This window comes from Gossypium arboreum, chromosome 6 (assembly GCF_025698485.1).
Source record: "Gossypium arboreum isolate Shixiya-1 chromosome 6, ASM2569848v2, whole genome shotgun sequence".
NCBI classification, from domain to species: domain Eukaryota; kingdom Viridiplantae; phylum Streptophyta; class Magnoliopsida; order Malvales; family Malvaceae; genus Gossypium; species Gossypium arboreum.
In genome coordinates, this window is record NC_069075.1 from 139,813,619 (window position 1) to 139,833,473 (window position 19,855).

Consider the following 19,855-nt stretch of genomic DNA (forward strand, 5'->3'; position numbering starts at 1 on the left):
CATCTTTGTTCATCATAGCTGAAGTTAGAGAAGAGAAAGGAGAGGAGAAAGCTCTTGAGTATTCGGTCATTAGGAGGAGGAAAATTGAAGGTAAGTTCTTGGTACCTTGCTTCTATTTTGAGGTTCATGAGTTCTTCTTGATTCTACCTTAACTCTTGAAGTATATTTTGATTTTTGGTTGTGTTGTGAGCATTTGGTCATGAATTAAAATGAAGGAAATGGTTGTTGTTTCATGTTCTTTTGATGAAAAATGGAAGATATGTGAAGTTGAGCCAAACAAATGAGCATGCATGTGCCTTAGATGCTAAAGGCAAAAATCGGCTAACATGTTGTGCTTTAAAATGATGAAATGGAGATTATGCTTAAGTAAAAATCATAGATATGTGATGATTGATTGGTGATATACATGTTTAAATAACATGCATGCAAGATAGGTGTATGAAAGAGTGATTTGGTAATAAATCTGCTGGGGACAGCAGCAGTAACGTGACTTTGAAAAATCACCATAAATTGTGGGAGATGAATTAGAAGCTGAATAAATTATGTAATTAAAGCTTAATGAGTCTAGTTTCAAATGGAATAAACGAGAACATATTTTGAATTCTGTACAATGAGAAATTTGATTCATAATGAAGAGTGGTCAGATTAATCAAACAGTGAAACATGGGAAACTTTAAGAAAAATCTGGTATTGATTGGCCATACCAAAAATTCTGAAAATTTTATGGATAAAAGATATATGAGTCTATTTTCAGGGAAAATTAACGGCACTTGATTTGGAGTTTCGTAGCTCCAGTTATAAATAATTTAGTGACTGTTGCTCAGGAAGACAGCTTGCAGTGAAATTATGATTTTGTGGTAAACATTGACAAAAATTTGTTAATGAGTTGCTTATTATTTCTTATAAGCTTACTATGATCTGTAGGTGTGGTTGGCCGAATATTGTAAGGGGTTAATACGTAGTTTGTATTTGAATAGTTAGATTAATGTGTTAGTAATCCAATTGTAGGCAGTTCGTGTGTGGATCTCGTCAGCATATCGTTGCAAATAGGTGTGTAACTGACACCCTCTCATAGACTAGATTGGCAAAAGCCGAAAAGCCGAAATGCCGAAAAGTCGGTATTTTGGGAATTTGCGAGTGTGCGAATGCTCATAAGATAGTTGGGTTTGTATATTTGGTAATCTAAAGTAATAAACTGCAGACGCGATTTCGTACATTTTGATAATTTGGGCTTAATGGGCCAAAGATCGGGTTCATGGGCCAACGGCCCAATTCGTAAGTATGCGGTAAGTGTTCGATAGTATGTAAATAGTTAGGATATGCATGAAAACCCTGAAAGTAGCTAAATTACTATAATACCCCTATGTATGGAAAATTACTGTTATACCCCTAGGTGCAAAATTACCATTATACCCGTAGGGTTAATTTTGACTGAAAAGCATAGCGATCTGATTCTGTATGATGTATGCCATGATTATATATCTATTGCATGGGGACATGGGTTATATTATGGAGGAAGCGTTCTGGTGGCTATGCCACAAATATCTGATCTGGTGGCTCTGCTACATATATCTGTTCTGGTGGCTCTGCCACGATTATCTCAGATCTGTAACTCGTCACATTATTCTGCTCGCAGCCATGCTGCAAATTCTGTGGTGTGTAGCGGTTGGGTGGGTCGAGTTGTCTCTCCACACGGTGTAAGGTTGGTACGGGGGTGTATACGGTTGGATATGGTTGGGTTTCTGCATAAACATGTAATATCTGCTCGCTCGCTATGGGCCTATGGGCTTTATTCGAATTCGCTGCGGCTAAGGCCAACTTATTCTATTTCGTGGTTTGAGTGATATAGGCTATGGTTGGGTTAATTTACACACCGAGTTTCCCCAAACTCACCCTTTTATTTTCATCCACGCAGAAATCCCCAACCATAGTGGGCTTGGAGTCGTGAGGGAATTTGAGTGGCCACCCGCTCGAAAGTTTGATTTTCTTCCGTGAACTGGACATCCTTTTAATTATGTTTGAGGTTTTGGGCTTTTAAATGTAATAAGGCCGCTTATTTATTTTGATGGTTTTAATATGTATTACTAAGATAGGTAATACTTATTTTAACTGTTGAAATTGGATAGCTTTAGGCGCGTTTTCAAAAACAACAGTTGATTTCAAAATAACACGACAACAAGCAAAGCTTCCAAATGAAAGTATTTTCCAAAATTAATCAATTTTCCTAAAATGACTTAATCAAATCGGTTTCCTAGAAATATCCATGACGTTAAGGTGTGGCAATGGCGGTATGCATGTCTAGGATTGGATCCGAAGGAGCTTGGTACTTAGCAATCCGATGGACTCACCACCTCTTTTCCAGCTTCCTACCGGTGCACACTTCCATTCACTTTAACCCTTAATGAATTAATCTTTTGAACATCAAGTACGATTTTCGGACTTAGAATGGAAATTTTTTTTTACGTTTTTGATGTGGCATGCGGATCCGCCATAACTTCGAGCGGGTTTGGGGTGCTACATATAAAATTTTATATTATAGTATTTTTATATATTATGTAATTTATAACACATTTAAAAAATAAACTTATACTAAATATATAATCCTACTCTAATGTAAACATTAAAATAATGTTAAGATGATTATATAAAATTTTCAATAAAAATAAAATTATTAAATATTAAATTAAAATAATATAAATATTTTTAACAATAATTTGGTTGGGTCTAAAATAGACTTGGATTAGTTTTTTGCAAAAATAAGCAAACTTAGGTAAAATTTTAAGCTCATATTTCAGGCTGAGTCTGGTTTGGACAAGTACAAAGTATTTTAGTATTATGCTTAGGACCGACCCATAAACACCTCTAAATGTTAACCGTTGGTCCTAAATTTTAAAATTTTAAAAATAAATGGATTAAATTCCATAAAATAGAAGTACAAGGACTAAATTTCTAACTTTTGAAGAATACAAGAACTTCTAACATATTTTAACCATATACTTATTATGTCTCTTTTTACAATGAATCTAACTTTATTGGTCAACTTATTTCTTCTTTTATCTAAATTCGCTTTATTACCATTTACAATTCTAATATAAAGTTTATAATTTCCTACTTTGAATATCCTCTTTCTTCGTCTTCTTTTAAGAGTATTTCACATTTTAGTCTCTCGAGTGTATCGCTTTTCCCACTTCAATTTTTAAAATTTTCTTTTATTCACTTTAGTCCCTAATATTACCAGATGATCTCATTTTAGTTTTTAACATTATTAGACGTTTCCAATTTAATCCTTTAAACGTTAAAAAAACTAGTTGAAATATCAAGTCAAATATAAATTTCCACATGGCATACGCTAAAATCGCAATGACATCATCATTAAAAAGACCTATTTTTTAAAAAATTAAAATAAATTATAAATGTTTAATTTTTTTAAAAATGTTAGAATCTTTAAGAATTGTAAAAAATTAAAAATATTAACAATCTAAAATATTGTAAAAATATTAAAAATTAAAAATAAAACTTGTTATATCTTGAAATAAAGTATATATTCACTAATCACATTTAAAATATTAAAATTATTTTTCTTTACCCGTGTAATGCATGATTGATTATATGTATTAATTAAATTATTAAAAGATATTTAATTATTTGTTTTTTTATAAAATTTATAAAATTTATAAAATTTATAATGTTTTTATATGGTTATGAAATTAAAACGTAATAATATAAAAGTTTATTTTTAAAAACATCATCATTGAATTTATATAAAGATTATTTTGAATTACTTTTAAAATATAAATATCATTGTAGCGGCGTAAAAAAATTTTGTTTCGCTTGGTCGCTAATTAAGGCGACTTATTAAACATTTGAAAACCAACTTTCGATTTTATTAACAAAGGGAGTCGCCACCGATCCTTTTTTATAGGTGTGATCGGACACCTAATAAAATTATTTTAAAACAAAAAGAAGGTCAAATTTAGGTCTACGTGAAAGTCCAGAGAAAAATTGGGGTTCGGGAATCAGTTACGCGCAAGGAAGGTATTAGCACCCTCGCGACGCCCAAAATTGGTATCTCATAAACATGTGTTGACTTGATTTTCAAAAATACGAATTCAATTTGACATTACTCGTGATCCAATTGAAAAATGAGAATTTTTAGTTTTCGATTTTTTTATTAGAAAGGGTGTCCCGTTTTTTAACACAAGCCGACAAATTTCACCCAACATAGCGATGAAATCGATGGCTTAATATTAAATCGGTACATTGCCTTATTTTTGAAATTAATTAAAACATGAGGAAAAATATTCCTAAAGTGAGACATTAAAAATAGATAAAGGACTTAAAAAAAAATTATATCATTAATGAAAAATATTAACATGGAATACTAGAATATTAGAATAACAATAATAATGATATTTACAAAAAAAATAAAAATAAAAACAAATCATGTACTAATAATAAAATAGGAAAAATGATATATTTGGTAATAATAATATAAAATAATAATATGTACAAAAAAATACATATATATATGCATATAATAAAAGTATGTAATAATAATAATAATATCTACAATAAAAGAAAATATTAGGAAACGTAAATAAAAAATATATACATAAAAATTTACAACAATAATATAAAATAATGATATATACAAAAAAAAATATATATATATATATACATATGTACATAAAATATACACTAATATAATAATAGTTATAATAATACTAGCAATAGTAATAATTTGTAATAATAATATATACACAATATGGTATTTTAAAAATATATATATATATATGTGTATATATAATAGTATTTAAGAATATATACATAAGATGATATAAAATACATACATGGAATAGTATAAGAAATATATAACTAATGGCATTAAAAAATATATACATAATATATATAAAATACATATAATATATATATACGTATTAGAAATGATAAAAATTATTAACACACTACATAAGTAAATGAAATATGATAATAATACTAAAATAATTAATTTAAATAGTAAAGTAACTAAAAGAATTAAATTGAACTAAAACAAAATATTTGGGGCAAAATTGAAATAAAAATAAAAGGAAAGGACTATATTGAACATGCGTGGAAATAGTGGGGGGCCAAAACAACAAATATTCCTTCCCATCAAAACTCAGACATCATGGGGACTAAATTGAAAATCGCAACAAATTTTGGGGCCAAATTAAAAAAAAATGAATAATGACTTAATTGCAAAACAATAAAAAGCGGAAGGGCTAAAAGCACAATTAGCCCTTCCTTAAAAAAAACGCGGATCCTAGGCGGGTCGGGTCGGGTCGAATCGGTCCAAGTCAAAACGACGTCGTTTTGGGGCTTAAGTGTAGCCCCCAAAACGACGTCGTTTTGGAGGGCTATATAAGGCCTAAAATAACCAAAAAAATTCATTTGGTGAGAGGGAAAGAAAAAAAGAAGAGAGAGGGAAGAGAGAGGGAGGGGAAGGGAATCGGCCGGGGTTGATCACCGCCACGCATGTGATGGTCGGAAAAGGTAAATTTTTTTATATTTGTTTTGTATATATATTTTATTATATTTTTTATTATGATGTATATATATAGATTAATAGATTCAAAAAAGGGGAAAAAATAAAATAAAAATAAAAATAGGAGTAAAATAATAAAGAAGATAAAATCACCTTTAGGTATTTTTTTAGCTTTCGATTTCTGAGATTTTTGGTTTGTATTCGACGCTATGCACTTTTTTTCTTAGTTTTAATCTGCTAATATTGATACAAAAATGAAGATAAATTCTTTGTATTGATCAAAATTCCCCCCCTTTTTACATGATTTTTGAATGGCTTTTTATAGCCATCTTTTACATGATTTTCCATTATTTCTTTTTCTATTTTGTAGGTGATGGTGGGAGACAATGGATATCAAAAATGGGAGGAAAAATGGGGCAAGTGGGAAAGTGGCTAGGTGACTAGGGTTTCTTGGTTTTTTTTTTTTGGGGTTTAATGGGCTTTTAAATTGGGTTTAATATTTGGGTTTTGTAATGGGTTTGGGTAGATGTAAATGGGTCATAGGTTAAGGGTTTTAGTGGGTTTAGAGGTTTGGTTGGGTTTTGATGAAATCGGGCTCGGACAATTTGGGCTTCTACAATCATAATAGTGAATTATGTGAATTCTATTTTTATATATAGTTTTTAATTTAATTTTAATTAGTAATTATTGAATGTAAAGTGTTAATTAAATTTAAATATTATGATTGTTAAGTAATTTATTATAATAATATATGTATTTCAATTTTAATAGTGTATTTGACGGGTTACAGTTTAACTTAGCGGTGTTTCAAAATATAAACGCCACATCATACTTAACCTTTGCTGGCGTAATCAACAAACGCCGAAAGCGCCAATAGCCTTACATATAACGGCGTCTCTTGCCTAAAGCGCCACTAACTTTTTACGCAAATAATTTGATATAATTTTCAAATAAATTTTTTTTAAATAATACCAATGTTATAGGCTTTTTTATAAAAGTAACTCTAAAAAATAAATTAATTATCAAAATAATCACCCTTTTAATTATGTACAAAAATAATCCATTTTCTACAGTAAAAAGTGGTGGAGCCATATGATATGGCGCCACCACTTTGCCACGTCAGCCAGAGGTATTAAAGAATTATTTTTTGGTGGAGCCATGTTGAATGGCGCCACCAGTATAAAATACTAGGGAAATACTAAAAAATCTGGAAAAACGGGGGACTTAAATTTTTTTTTTCATTTTTGGGTGGAGCCATTCTAAATGGCGCCACCACTTTTCCGATTGTCGAGTTCTTATATTTTTTTTACTTTTTTACTTTTTACTTTTTCTTATATTTTGTCTCTTTCTTAGATTTTTTCTTTTTAAGTTTTATATTATTTTCTTAATTTATTTTGCTTATTTAATTTATATTATTAATTTAAAAATATTTGTAATATATATTTAAAATGTTTTATAATATTTTTTGAAATTTTAATTATTATTTTTAAAAATATTTTTAACTTTATATATATATTTGTGAAATTAATTTTTATAAATTTTAAAATGTATTTTTCAAATTAGTTTTGAAATTATTAGTTTTATAATATTTGAAATGTATGTTTAATATTTTATTAATTTTACATACAATTTTAAATATTATTTTTAAATTCTTTTTATCATTAGGTATATATATTTAAATTTTAAAGTTTAAATTAAAAATATATATTTATTATAACTAGTCACATCATCTCAGTGATGTGACTATTAATAAATTAAATATAAATATAAATTTTAAATATTATTTTATAAATATTAAATATATTTTTTTCTTTTTTGACTCTTTTATTGTTTTTTTCTTTTATGTATAATTATTATTATTAATTTTAAAAATTTGAAATATTTTATTAAAATATATATTTGTAAATTTTAGATATGTATTTTGAGATTTTTTAAAATTTTAAATACAATTTTAAATACATTTAAAAATTATAATTTTTAATAATATAAGAAATCATAATATTTTAAATATTTTTAAAATTTTGTCTTTTTCCTTTTTTTTACTTTTTGAAATTTTATGTTTTTTCTTATTTTATTTTGTTTATTTATTTTATTATTAATTTTAAAAATTTTGTAATGTATGTTTAAAATGTTTTATAATATATTTTTACAATTTTAAATATTATTTTTAAATTCTTTTTTGAACATTAGATATATGTATTTAAATTTTAAAGTTTAAATTAATATATATATATATATATATATATATATATATATATATATTTATTATAACTTGTCACATCATGTCAATGATGTGACTATTAATAAATTTCAATATAAATATAAATGTTAAAAATATATATTAAATATATATTTTATTATTTTGACTCTTTTATTGTTTTGTTTTTTAAAAAAAAATTGTTATATATATGGGTGGGGCTTGGTCCCCTTATATAGATGAAGAAGTTGAGTGAGGGAAAAAAAAAGGTACGTTTGTTAAAATTTTATTTTTTGTTTTATATTTTATAGTTTATGTAATATAATAAATAATTGTATTGTATGTTTGTTTTTATATTATACAGATTTGAAGATGTCTTTTGGAGTAAATACGGATCACACTTCATCGATGATATTTAAAACAGTAAAATTTATTATAAATTAAAAAAAATTCGGTTTAGTTTCTCAATTTTTTTTTGTTAATCGCTACTCTGTTGAACATGTTTTGACCGCTTTAAAATACTTATCTCTAATTAGTTGTTATTTAGCTTCATTGAACATTTTAGATTATTAATTTGATTATACTTTGTAATACTTTATTTTTGTTATAATTGATTTAGATATACATTATTTGTAATTGTATTTGTATACTTTAAAAAAAAGTTAGTAGCACTCACCTCCAAACATCTAATTTAATCACACAAATTATAATAGAATAGCTATATTATAAAAATAAATTAGGATATTTTCATTTTTTAAATAACTACCCTTAAAATCGACTTACTTAAAACTTTACTCTATTTTTACTAATTTCATACTTAATTTATTAGACGGTGTGTAGGGATTAATACATAAAACTATTACTTAACGAGCTCGATTTATGAAAAAAAATTCTTTTAATTTTAATATATATATTATTAAAAAATAATAAAAGTGAATATATTTGATTATTTACTAGTTAATTTATAAATAACTAGAAAACATAAGTATTTGTTTAAAAATACTTTATGTTTTTAAATTTTATCATATAAAAATATTAGTATTCCTTGAAAAACAATTTTTCGCTATTACTCACTTTAAAAGTTGAATAAGATATCATAAAATTTTAAAATTACAAATATATACGTATTGTAGCCATTGGTGTCAAATTGAACTTGCTTGAACCAATCATCTTCTCTCGGGTTGTTTTTTGGTTTGGACTTATTTTTTACACTGGTGGAGTTTGAGTTGTTGCTCAATGAATTTCTCTTTTCTTGTAATTTTACTAGTCCCCAGTTCATATTCCCGTAATTTCTCCCATTCTTTTATTATTAATATATTTATTTTAATTAATTTAATGCTTAACTATGGTTAGGATGTAATAATCACATTTGATTTCTACGTGTTATTATTAATATTTTATGACAAATTTTCATTCTATTATTAATATATTATTACTTATTTAATTTAACTTAAAAAAAAACTTAGAATGGTTACGTTGGTATAATATAAGTGTGATGTTTTGTTTTCTCAACCTTTCAATTTTATTCTTGAATATATTTTTTATGTTTAAATTATATAGATAATTGATTTATCATATTTTTATAAAAATTTACCATACTGAGATGGTTATCGGGTTTTGAGGTTGTGGTGTCATTTTCCCAAGTACGATCTAGACGAGCAGATCATGCCATACTTACGGTTGGCTGGATTTGGGGACGTCGCATTGATCCGGAAGTTTGACTTGAGGCCAAACTTACTATCCGCCTTGGTTGAGCGGTGGTGTACGGAGACCCACACTTTCATTATGCCGTGCGGGGAGTACACTATCACATTAGAAGACATCGCTATACAACTTGGGTTACGAGTTGGCGATCTTTGTAGTCACGGTCAAGTAAAGTGTTGGAACCTTCTGTAGTATGCCACAGATCGCTTGGACGGTCCCTCGTGATGGGGAAGCAATTTCACATGCTTGACATTAGCATGGTTGAGAGCAAATTTTAAGCGATTATCGAGCAACCGCCACGAGAGAGGAGGTGATGTATCTTTGCTCGAGCCTATATTATGTAGCTGATTGGGGGTATACACGAACAACACGTCTAATAGAGTCCACTTAAAGTACTTGCCTTTATTGGAAAATTTTTCTCGTGCCGGTAGTTATAGTTGGGGATCTGCAGTGTTGGCTGCATTATACTATGAGCTCTGTCGTGCAACAAAACATGGGGTTAGTAATATGGCTGGTTGTCTGGGTCTACTGCAGCCTTGGGCTCTATACAGAATTCCGTTTCTAGCGGCTGTTAGGCACCAACCATATTCGTGGCCAATTATAACTAGGCAAAAATAAAATTATACTTAACATTTAACTACTCATAAGTGTGGATAATATTTTTCAAAGTTTAACTGCCAACGTGTTTGTTTCGATTTCAGATGGGCGACGTCTCCGGGAATTGGTGCGAGCCAGACATTAATCATTTACCGTCAAATGATAGAGGCGTACGTCGGAGAAAAAGTAATATATATTAATATGGTTTAAGTAACGTTTATTTAACTTATCCACTTACAGTATGTAATGTGAATTGACTCATTATGTTATATTGTGCAGTTCTTGTGGATGTCGTATTCTGCAGTAAACATTGCAACCCTTATTCCTCAGAGGGTTCACGCTGAAGCTCGTATGTGGTGCATTAACACGCCGGTGCTCAACTTCTCAACCGTTGAGTGGTACAACGGTGATCGAGTTATGCGACAATTTGGGTGTAAACAATTTGTGCCGGTCGAGCCACAACAGTTTGCTGATGTCCACGATAAGACCAGGCATGGGAGACATACATTAGATTGGAGCGTGGAACATCAATGTTATGTAGCACTATGGAATACCCGGTACGACAGGCGGCCTGAGATGCACTCCTGCATGTTTGACTTCAGTCCCTCGACTGAATATATGCAGTGGTACATGAATTGATGGTGAGTTTATTTATATGGTGGATAACTTATGATACACGGCTGCAGACGTAGAAATCAACCTACGGTAGAGGTAGAGGATCAACATATGGCGGAGCCCGACTCGGAGGACCAAGTTTTAAACACATCGGAGCAATAGGTTGACACTTTTTGTGATGAGTCCCAGAGCAGTTCATATAAACCAGACATAGGTGGTTCAAGTTCATATCACCCGGACATGGGTGGTTTGAGTTCATATCACCCGGACATGGGTGGTTCGAGTTCATATTACCTGGATATAGGCGGTTCGAGTCCATTTGACCTAGAGCAACCACCGACATCAGTTGATATGTTTGGTAATAACATGTACTCCACCCCGTCTCAGGCCACGATCGACCCAGTTGCCAATCCTTCAGATGTGTACAATACACTTCAATGTCCACCCCGTCAACGAAGGCCCGTAAATCGTTATACCCCGAACGATGATACCACTCCTGGTTCTTTCCAATTTTAAGTTATGTAAACTTCAAGTATTATGTGATGTTTGTTGTATTGGTTTAAGGTTTCACAACTTATATATTAGTGTTTTTTATTTAATTTATTATAAAATCTTTTAAAGTATTAAAAGTTGCAACTATTAATTTTAAATATAATTTTAACACTAAATAACACAAACTTTATTTCTAAAAGATCATAATATAGACAGACCTCAGTTACAACATTTAATTTCTTTCAGACCGTCAAGATTGGCCAGTGTAGATGTTTCCATGGGGACATTTGCTCCGATTGTGGCCAACTGTTCTACATATGATGCAACGCTTTGGATTGACTTTTTCTCTTACATCTATGTCATTTCGAATTCTCATTATTGTCGGTCTACCTTTGACTCTCCTACGTAGTGACCGATCAGGCAACATCTCAAATGCAGGCGATTGCACTTCCCATGTTGATATATCCCTTAATACAGGGAACTCGTTACCCCAAATACACAACGTACGTTCAAGTGTGTATACATCATCGATATATTGTTCGACATTGAAACTATAGGTAACACAAGCTGCAACCACATGGGCACACGGGTACCGTAGTACTTGGAACATCCCGCACTCACACCGCCTGTTTCGGAGATCAACTCCATAGGACCGTGGTGGGATCCCTGACCGACGACTGATATACTCTGTCACTCGAAAAGTTTTCAAATTTCGAGAATATAGTTCTACATTCATCAACCTAGCCCTTTGAGTGTTATCTTTCATGGCATCTCTGATTTTTTCGACGTACACGTGTCCTGCCTCTAACTGGTTTGCTTGTTTCAACCCCATTTTTGGCATTAAGGTTGCTAACCTGTAAAATGTGGCTGAAAAAACAGCTGAAATTGGCAAGTGACGCGTATGCCTTAAGACGGAGTTAACGGCCTCAACAAGGTTAGTTGTCATATGGCCATAATGGTACCCCTCGTCAAAACATTGAGCCCATTGCCACGGCTCTATGCTACTCAACCACTGTGTAAGAGAAGGTTTGCAGCCCGCCATATCAGTCTCTAACCTCGCCAACTTATGTCTAAATCCGTGTGGTTCTAGCTCGTACCCTATGTATATATTCCGATAAAATACGTTAAAATTAGGAAATGGACTAGAAATAATTACAAATACGAATTTAAATATGATATTTTTACCTATGTTGACAATTCGTTTGCACCAGTCTTTGTTCTTATACTCATTGTGGAAGTTCACAGCGATGTGATGAATACAATAGACAAACCTCCACGGAACCTCCGATTGCCGAATTGCAGCAACAAGACCCTTCGATCTGTCAGATATAATGCAAATGTTGTCTTGCCTAACAACATGTTTCCGTAAGTTTCGAATGAAATATGCCCATGATTTAGAGTTCTCCGACTCTACGATGGCAAAAGCGATTGGTAGTACATTTCCATTACCGTCTTGTGCAACCGCAATCAGAAGTATCTGCGTGTATTTTCCATAAAGCCATGTTCCATCAACTTGCACTACCGGTTTGCAGTGGGAGAAGGCCCTAACACATGGATCGAAAGTCCAGAACAGTCGACGAAACACTCTTTTTCCCAGTTCTAATTCTCCATTAGGGCTTCTATAAGGCAACGTTTGCAAGTCCAACTCTGAAGTTCATTGTATGACTCATCCCAGTCGCCGTACAATTGTTGCATGGCCATTTGTTTCGCCCACCACGCTTTCCTGTATAACACTCTGTACTGAAATCGAGCTTGCATGTCTGCAATCAATGTCGACACAAGAATGATTGGGCTATCTTTCACCAGTGGCATGATGCAGTTGCAAATACTTTTGGCATCCAATTTTCAGTGGTCTTGAGACATACGTGCGACAGTACATGTATGACGCCCTTCTAATTTTTGTATTTGCCACTGTTGAGTCTTCTGTATAAATGCAGCATGAACTCACCAACCACACCCATCGTCGGCTCTCCAACATTCCCCAACGTATAATGTTGGTGTAGGTTTGGCAACCTTGTAATCAATTGACAACTTCATGCTGTATTGTTTGATGGCAAACACACAATCCGCCTTGTTCTCGAACTGTTGCCCAACGAACAACTCGTCGAATTGTGAATTTGACGCCAATCTATGAGCAGGTACTATATCAGCGTACTCAGGGAACTCGGATGCATATGTTGCATTTGGATCTACGTTCAACATGTTGCCCCCAGGTTCATTTCGTAAAATAATACCATGACTTGGGTTACAGAATGAAGGGCCGTGAATATCTTCAACCTCCTCCGGGCCTTCATCATCGATATCGTTCGGAACCTCATCAACATCGGGGTCACTAAAATCTTCAACGTCTTGATCAGAATCTTCACCATTATTGGTCATTTCTCTGACATTTGTCTCAGTGCTTATTATCACCTCCGGATGTATTTGTAGACGGGGACCGATGGTTGGGTTGTTGTATGAACTCCCACCATAATTAGGAATTTTGGGTATCTGCGACGTTCCACTGCATTCTAATTGGCCTGTCCATCCAACATTAAGATCAAAATCAAATTCGCGATGTTGACTTATTAGGCTAACATTCTCAACATGCTCTAAGTCTGCTAACTCAGCAAATAATTCAACTGGTTGGGGGTTCACACTCCCAGTGGACCACCATATTTCTACCATAGTGCCCAAGTCATCATCATCTAACAGTTGCATCGCACAAAATTTGAACGGATCTGTAGAGATTGGAAACTTGTAAAATAATTTAGACATCGCCCTTCCACAACAGATAGCTATTTTCGCACTAATCTTTTTTTTCATTTCTGCTAGCTTCACATTTTTTTTGAATCGCAAACCTACTCTTTGCCGGCCTTGAAATACACAGCCAATATCACCTTCTACAATTTCACCATAAAAAACAACATACACAAAAAACACCTCATTATTCATTTTTAACAAAATTTTTGAACTTTTCCACTTAACACAACAACTACACCACTCTATATATAGAAGAGAACCAATAGCTGGAGCCATAAAGAATGGCTCCACCAAAATACTGTGATTTTTTAGAGTATAGGGGGCCCCGTAGCAATTTTGCCATTTCCTGGTGGAGCCAAATAATTTGGCGCCACCAATTTTCAAGTCTGACAGCCAACTTATTTGTTTCAGCCTTTTTTTTTAAAGTTTTGACTTTCTTTTTCTTTTTAAGTCCTTATTTATTTTATTTATTTCAAAAACTTGAAATGTATTTTTAAAATGTCTTATAATATATATTTTATAAATATTAAAATATATTTTCAAATTATTTTTAAATATTAAATATATTTTAATATTATAAAACATTTAAAATGATTTAAAATGATTTAAAATATTTTTAATATTTTAAATGATTTTAAATATTTTTAAATTTTACATAGAATTTTGAAATTTATAATTTTATTTATTTTAAAAATATTTAACATTTTTAAATTTTTATACAAATTTTATTTAAAAATTTAAATGTTTAAATGCTTTATATTATTAAAAATAAAAAATAATAAATTTGAAAGATCATATCTTTAAATTATTTTAATATTTTATATTATTAAAAATATGGTTAATATTTAAAAATAATATTTATAATTTTCAAAAATTAATTTGAGAAATATACATTTAAAATTTAAAAAAAATCTAAAACTGATATTTAAAATTTTAACAAATATATATTATAGAACATTTCAAATATACATTACAAACTTTTAAAAATTAATAATAAGAAATAAATAAATTAAATAAACTAAAATAAAATAACAAAAAATTATAAAATCTTAATTTAAAATTCTATGTAAAATTAATAATATATTAAACATACATTTCAAATATTATAAAACTAATAAACAAAATACAATAAGAAAATAATATAAAACTTAAAAAAGAAAAAATTAAAGAAAAGACAAAATCTATGAAAAACTAATCTAAAATTTAATTTGAAGTGTATAATAAAAATAAATAAAATAGATAAACAAAATAAAATAAGAAAAAATTAGAGTTCAAAAACTAAAAAAAGAAAAAATAATTATTTTTTACAATTTTAAAAATTAATTTGAAAAATACATTTTAAAATTTATAAATAATTAATTTCACAAATATATATATAAAGTTAAAAATATTTTAAAAATAATAATTAAAAATTTAAAAAATATTATAAAACATTTTAAATATATATTATAATTTTTAAAATTAATAATATAAATTAAATAAGTAAAATAAATTAAGAAAATAATATAAAACTTAAAAAGAAAAAAATTTAAGAAAGAGACAAAATATAAGAAAAAAAGTAAAAAGTTAAAAGTAAAAATATAAAAAAGTAAAAAAATAATATAAGAACCTGACAAATCAAAAAAGTGGTGGCGCCATTTAGAATGGCTCCACCCAAAAATGAAATTTTTTTTTTAAATCCCCCGTTTTTCCAAGATTTTTTAGTATTTTTTTAATATTTTATATTGGTGGCGCCATTCAACATGGTTCCACCAAAAAATAATTTTTTAATACCCCTAGCTGACGTGGCAAAGTGGTGGCGCCATATCATATAGCTTCACCACTCTTTATTGTAGAAAATAGGTTATTTTCGTACATAATTAAAAAATATGGGTTATTTTAATAATTAATTTATTTTTGTACATAAGGCGTTATTAATTAATCAACAAGAGATTTGTTCAAGAAAAATAAAAAACAAAAAAGACAGAAAAAGACAAAAAAGACAAAAAAGACAGAGAAAAAGACTTTGATAAATATATATATATATATATTATATATAGTCACGCGTAAAGCATAGTGTTCACGTACAAATTTTCTATTTTCTTTTTGGAAGGAAAAAGGAGAAAAAAAAAAAAAACCCTGGTTTTACGCTTGCATGGACTGAATTTTACTACCAAGAAAATCAAACTAAACCCCTGCCTACGATATTATATTTCTTTCCCTTTTTGCGAGCTATACATATATGTATAAATACCATAAGTCCTCTATGGCTCTATCCATCACTTGTCATTAATTATACAACCAGTCCTTCCCCCAAACACTTAATTACTTTTCCTTTGATCGATCTATTGTGTTTTGCCTCTTTTCTGGTAAATAAAGCTAAGACATTAAGTTGCATGTCAATGATATTTTCTATTCATTTTAATGGTATTTACTGTGAGTTTTCCATGAAAATGTGTAGGCATTTGAATGGGTATTCATTATTTAAATTATAGTTTATGATGCGCTGAGAAAATTTTGAATTTTCCTACTAAATAGTATTTCTTTTATAAAATTTTGAATTTTCCTACTAAATAGTATTTCTTTTATTCCAAGTCACTTGCATTGAAACTACTTTTCTTTTTTGTAATAGCCGAAATAGGAAATTAATTAACAAAAATCAGTCTTTCTCGTTAATATTTCCTTCTTCAATTTCCTTCTTTTTTCCTTATAGTTTATTACTGTCTAATTCCATCATAATTATTCAATTATGAGTTACGAAGAAATATATGTGAACCAACGTAGAAAATACATTGAAATTCTCTCTCCCTATATATAAATATACATATAGTCTGCAACGTTTTACGTTCACTTCTTACCATTTATAGGAACAAGTTTCTGGCCATTTGTGTCATCTACCAATACCCATTTTTTGTTTTCATCATTACTCCCCTATTTGCAGAAAATGAATACCACAGCAGCTCAGTTTCCATACCCATGGCAACGTTGCAAAATTGTCCACCTGGTATGTATATACACACACCATTCCAGTATCAACTATTTGCTTGAAATTTGTTTTTTATTAAACCGTAGTTCTTTTATCTTTTTTATTTTAAGGTGAGGCATGGACAAGCCATGCATAATGTAGAAGGAGACATTAACCGTGAAGCACTGTTGTCTCCTCACCTATTTGATGCCGAACTTTCCCCACTGGGCCTGCACCAGGTAATTCCACAACATTCAATGGCTAGCTTATCATCAATCTTCAATCCTGAAATGAATTAATCCAGTTTTTGATATAATCATATTAATTTCTACCTTTTTTATTTCAGGTTGGTAAACTGCGGAAGAATGTTCATGCTAGTGGGCTACTTAAGCGGATTGAGTTAGTCATCACTTCCCCTTTATACAGGTATAAAACTAAGTTTTGCCTGAATTTCAATGGAATATCCAAGTCTATGAAAAAGAAATCAAGGAAATATCTGTATTCTTCATATACATTTTAATGATCACTGCAGGACCATGCAAACTGCTTTTGGAGTATTCGGTAGTACTGAAAGCAACGAAGATGCAGGGGTTAATTGCCCCCAAATTATGGCAGTTGAGCTTTGTCGAGACCGCATGGTAGTACCATATATGGCCAAAATCTCTCATGCTAGGCCTTCCTTCATTTGCACCAACCATGGTTGGAGTTCAATTATATATACTGACGCATTCTCGATTTCAATACAGGGTGTTCGTCCTTGTGATATGAGGAGAAGGGTCAGCCAGTGTCAAGCTCTTTTCCCTTCTATTGATTTTTCAATGGCAAGTTCCTTTAACCATCCCATTCTTTGAACAAGATTTAATATGCTTATATATATATATATATTATATCTTCATTAAATATCAGTACTCAAAAGAGTTTTGGTTGTTCAGATGGATGGCGAAGAAGACAGCATGTGGAACCCAGACTTTCGAGAATCTGAAGAGGAAATGGCTGCTCGAATGGGTCTTTTAATGAATTGGTAAACTCCAAATTTTCGTATGAACAATTTAGGGTTCATAAATAAATCTTGGAATGTAAAATTTCAAGATCATATTAGAGTACAATTTCATCAGTGGTTATATATATTGCAGGCTATGGACAAGGCCAGAGAAAGAGATTGTTATTGTGAGTCATGGAATAATGCTTCAACATATTCTATACAGACTTGGAAACGACTGTCATCCATCAGTTAGAACCGCTTTATGCAAACGGTGAGCCTTAAACATTGTCTCTATGTTCTTCATGTCATTTAGACAAGGACTAATGATCTGATGTGGGCCATTTGCAGCTTTGACAATTGTGAGCTTCGATCTGTGGTCATCGTGGACAAAAGGTGAGCATTTTTGTTCCCAAATTTAGGGACATAATTCAATCAGACAACCTCATATAGTCATATACATACATATATATAAAACATCAACATCCGCATCCAGTTACTGTTTTGAACATGCTGCAGCTCAATGGAAGCGGATTCACAGCTTCGCTAACCAAGAAATGTAGCAAAAGAGAATGTGTTGAACTGGACTCAAGTGACTTCGAAATAAATAGACTCACCGTTGCATTCAAGAATTCTTTAATCTATTGCATCCAAACTTGAATTATTGTTCTTTCTTTCTTTTTATTATTTGTTTTAAAGCTAGTTTGACCAATTGAAGTCTGTTTCTATTGTAAAACAAATGGTAGATAACCATCCTGTGAGCAAAATTTGTACTTGATTGATTTTCAAATAAAATAAATTAATTTTTAAGTCATCTGTTGCTTCATGTAATATATTTTGCATACATCATTTGTTATTGTTATTAGCAATCCACACAAAGTTATCTTGATTTAGTGAAAAGATTAATCAGACATATATAATATTAAAGTTCAAATAATTTGCAATTAAATTTTATTTATTCAATCGTACAAAGATATAATAAATCAATTATAGAATTTTATTTATTCAATCAATTCAAACTTTACAAGTAGAATGATGAAATCACTGCACTAAGAACAAAAATCCTAATATCGGGATATCTTCTTGAACACTTTTCAATCAAGGTGATTATCATAGAATAGGCAAAGGAAATTGATACAATGATAATTAATGAGCTCATTGGATTCCTACAAACCTTTGAGATAAATATAGATGAGTCTAAGTGTAACATCCTTGACACCCCCCGAAGTGAGAATAGTGTCAATTCGGGTTGTACGTGTTAGAAAATTTAGAAATAGATAAAATAGAATAATTAATATTAGTGGAGAAGGTGGTTGGATATTATAAGAAATTAAAAAGACTTTTGGATTTAGAGAAATTAATTTAAGGTATTGATTGAATTGTAAAAGTATGAGAAGTGTTGGGCCGTAGTGTAAAAATTAGAAATAATAATTAATAGAATTTGATGCATGAGAAAAATGGGAAAGACATGAAGAGTAATTTGACCAAAAGAGTACATAAGCTTGTGGGTGAAATTGAAATGCAATGAGAATTACTTGTTTGGGTAATGACAACTTGATTTTTTAGTAATTTAAAATATAAAAATTTAGTAGATATTTTAGGGAAAGATGTAGAAAACTCTTTCCAACTTCAATTGTCATCATGCTCCATCATTTTTTTCTTTCTTTCTAATTCATGTTACTTTCATCCCTTTCTATAGCAAGTTTCATTTTCTTTCATTTTAGTCTATTTTCTTCCATTTCCAACCCTTTCAAGCTTTAAACTTTAAATTTCCTCCGTAGATTCTTAGTGAAATCAAGAGAACAATTTCATGACAAGATAAATTTTATATGATGTTAGCTAAAGTTCATATTTTAATAAAGAGAAAAGAAGAGTTAGAGATTGAGTAAGGTTAAGTTAAGAATGATAAAGTTTACTTATAAGACTTCTGTTTATCTCATCAAAATACATAGAAATAATATGTGATTTTTGTTCTGATATTAAATATTGTATATGTTTTGTGCAAATGAAGAGAAGGAAAAGAGAAGTGGACATCAAGTTGGTGATAAAGGCAAAGAAATA

General features: G+C 30.2%; 1 protein-coding gene across 1 annotated transcript; it reads left to right on the top strand.

Annotated features, from left to right (window-relative positions):
* Positions 1–16,699: 16,699 nt before the first annotated feature.
* On the top strand, positions 16,700–18,604 carry LOC108455300 (phosphoglycerate mutase-like protein 1). Its single transcript, XM_017753879.2, has 9 exons — positions 16,700–16,854; positions 16,947–17,054; positions 17,162–17,241; positions 17,348–17,453; positions 17,562–17,636; positions 17,748–17,836; positions 17,949–18,068; positions 18,146–18,190; positions 18,314–18,604. Exons 1-9 carry the CDS (start codon positions 16,795–16,797, stop codon positions 18,342–18,344), a joined length of 714 nt encoding a protein of 237 aa, XP_017609368.1. The 5' UTR covers positions 16,700–16,794; the 3' UTR covers positions 18,345–18,604.
* The last annotated feature ends 1,251 nt before the right edge of the window (positions 18,605–19,855 follow it).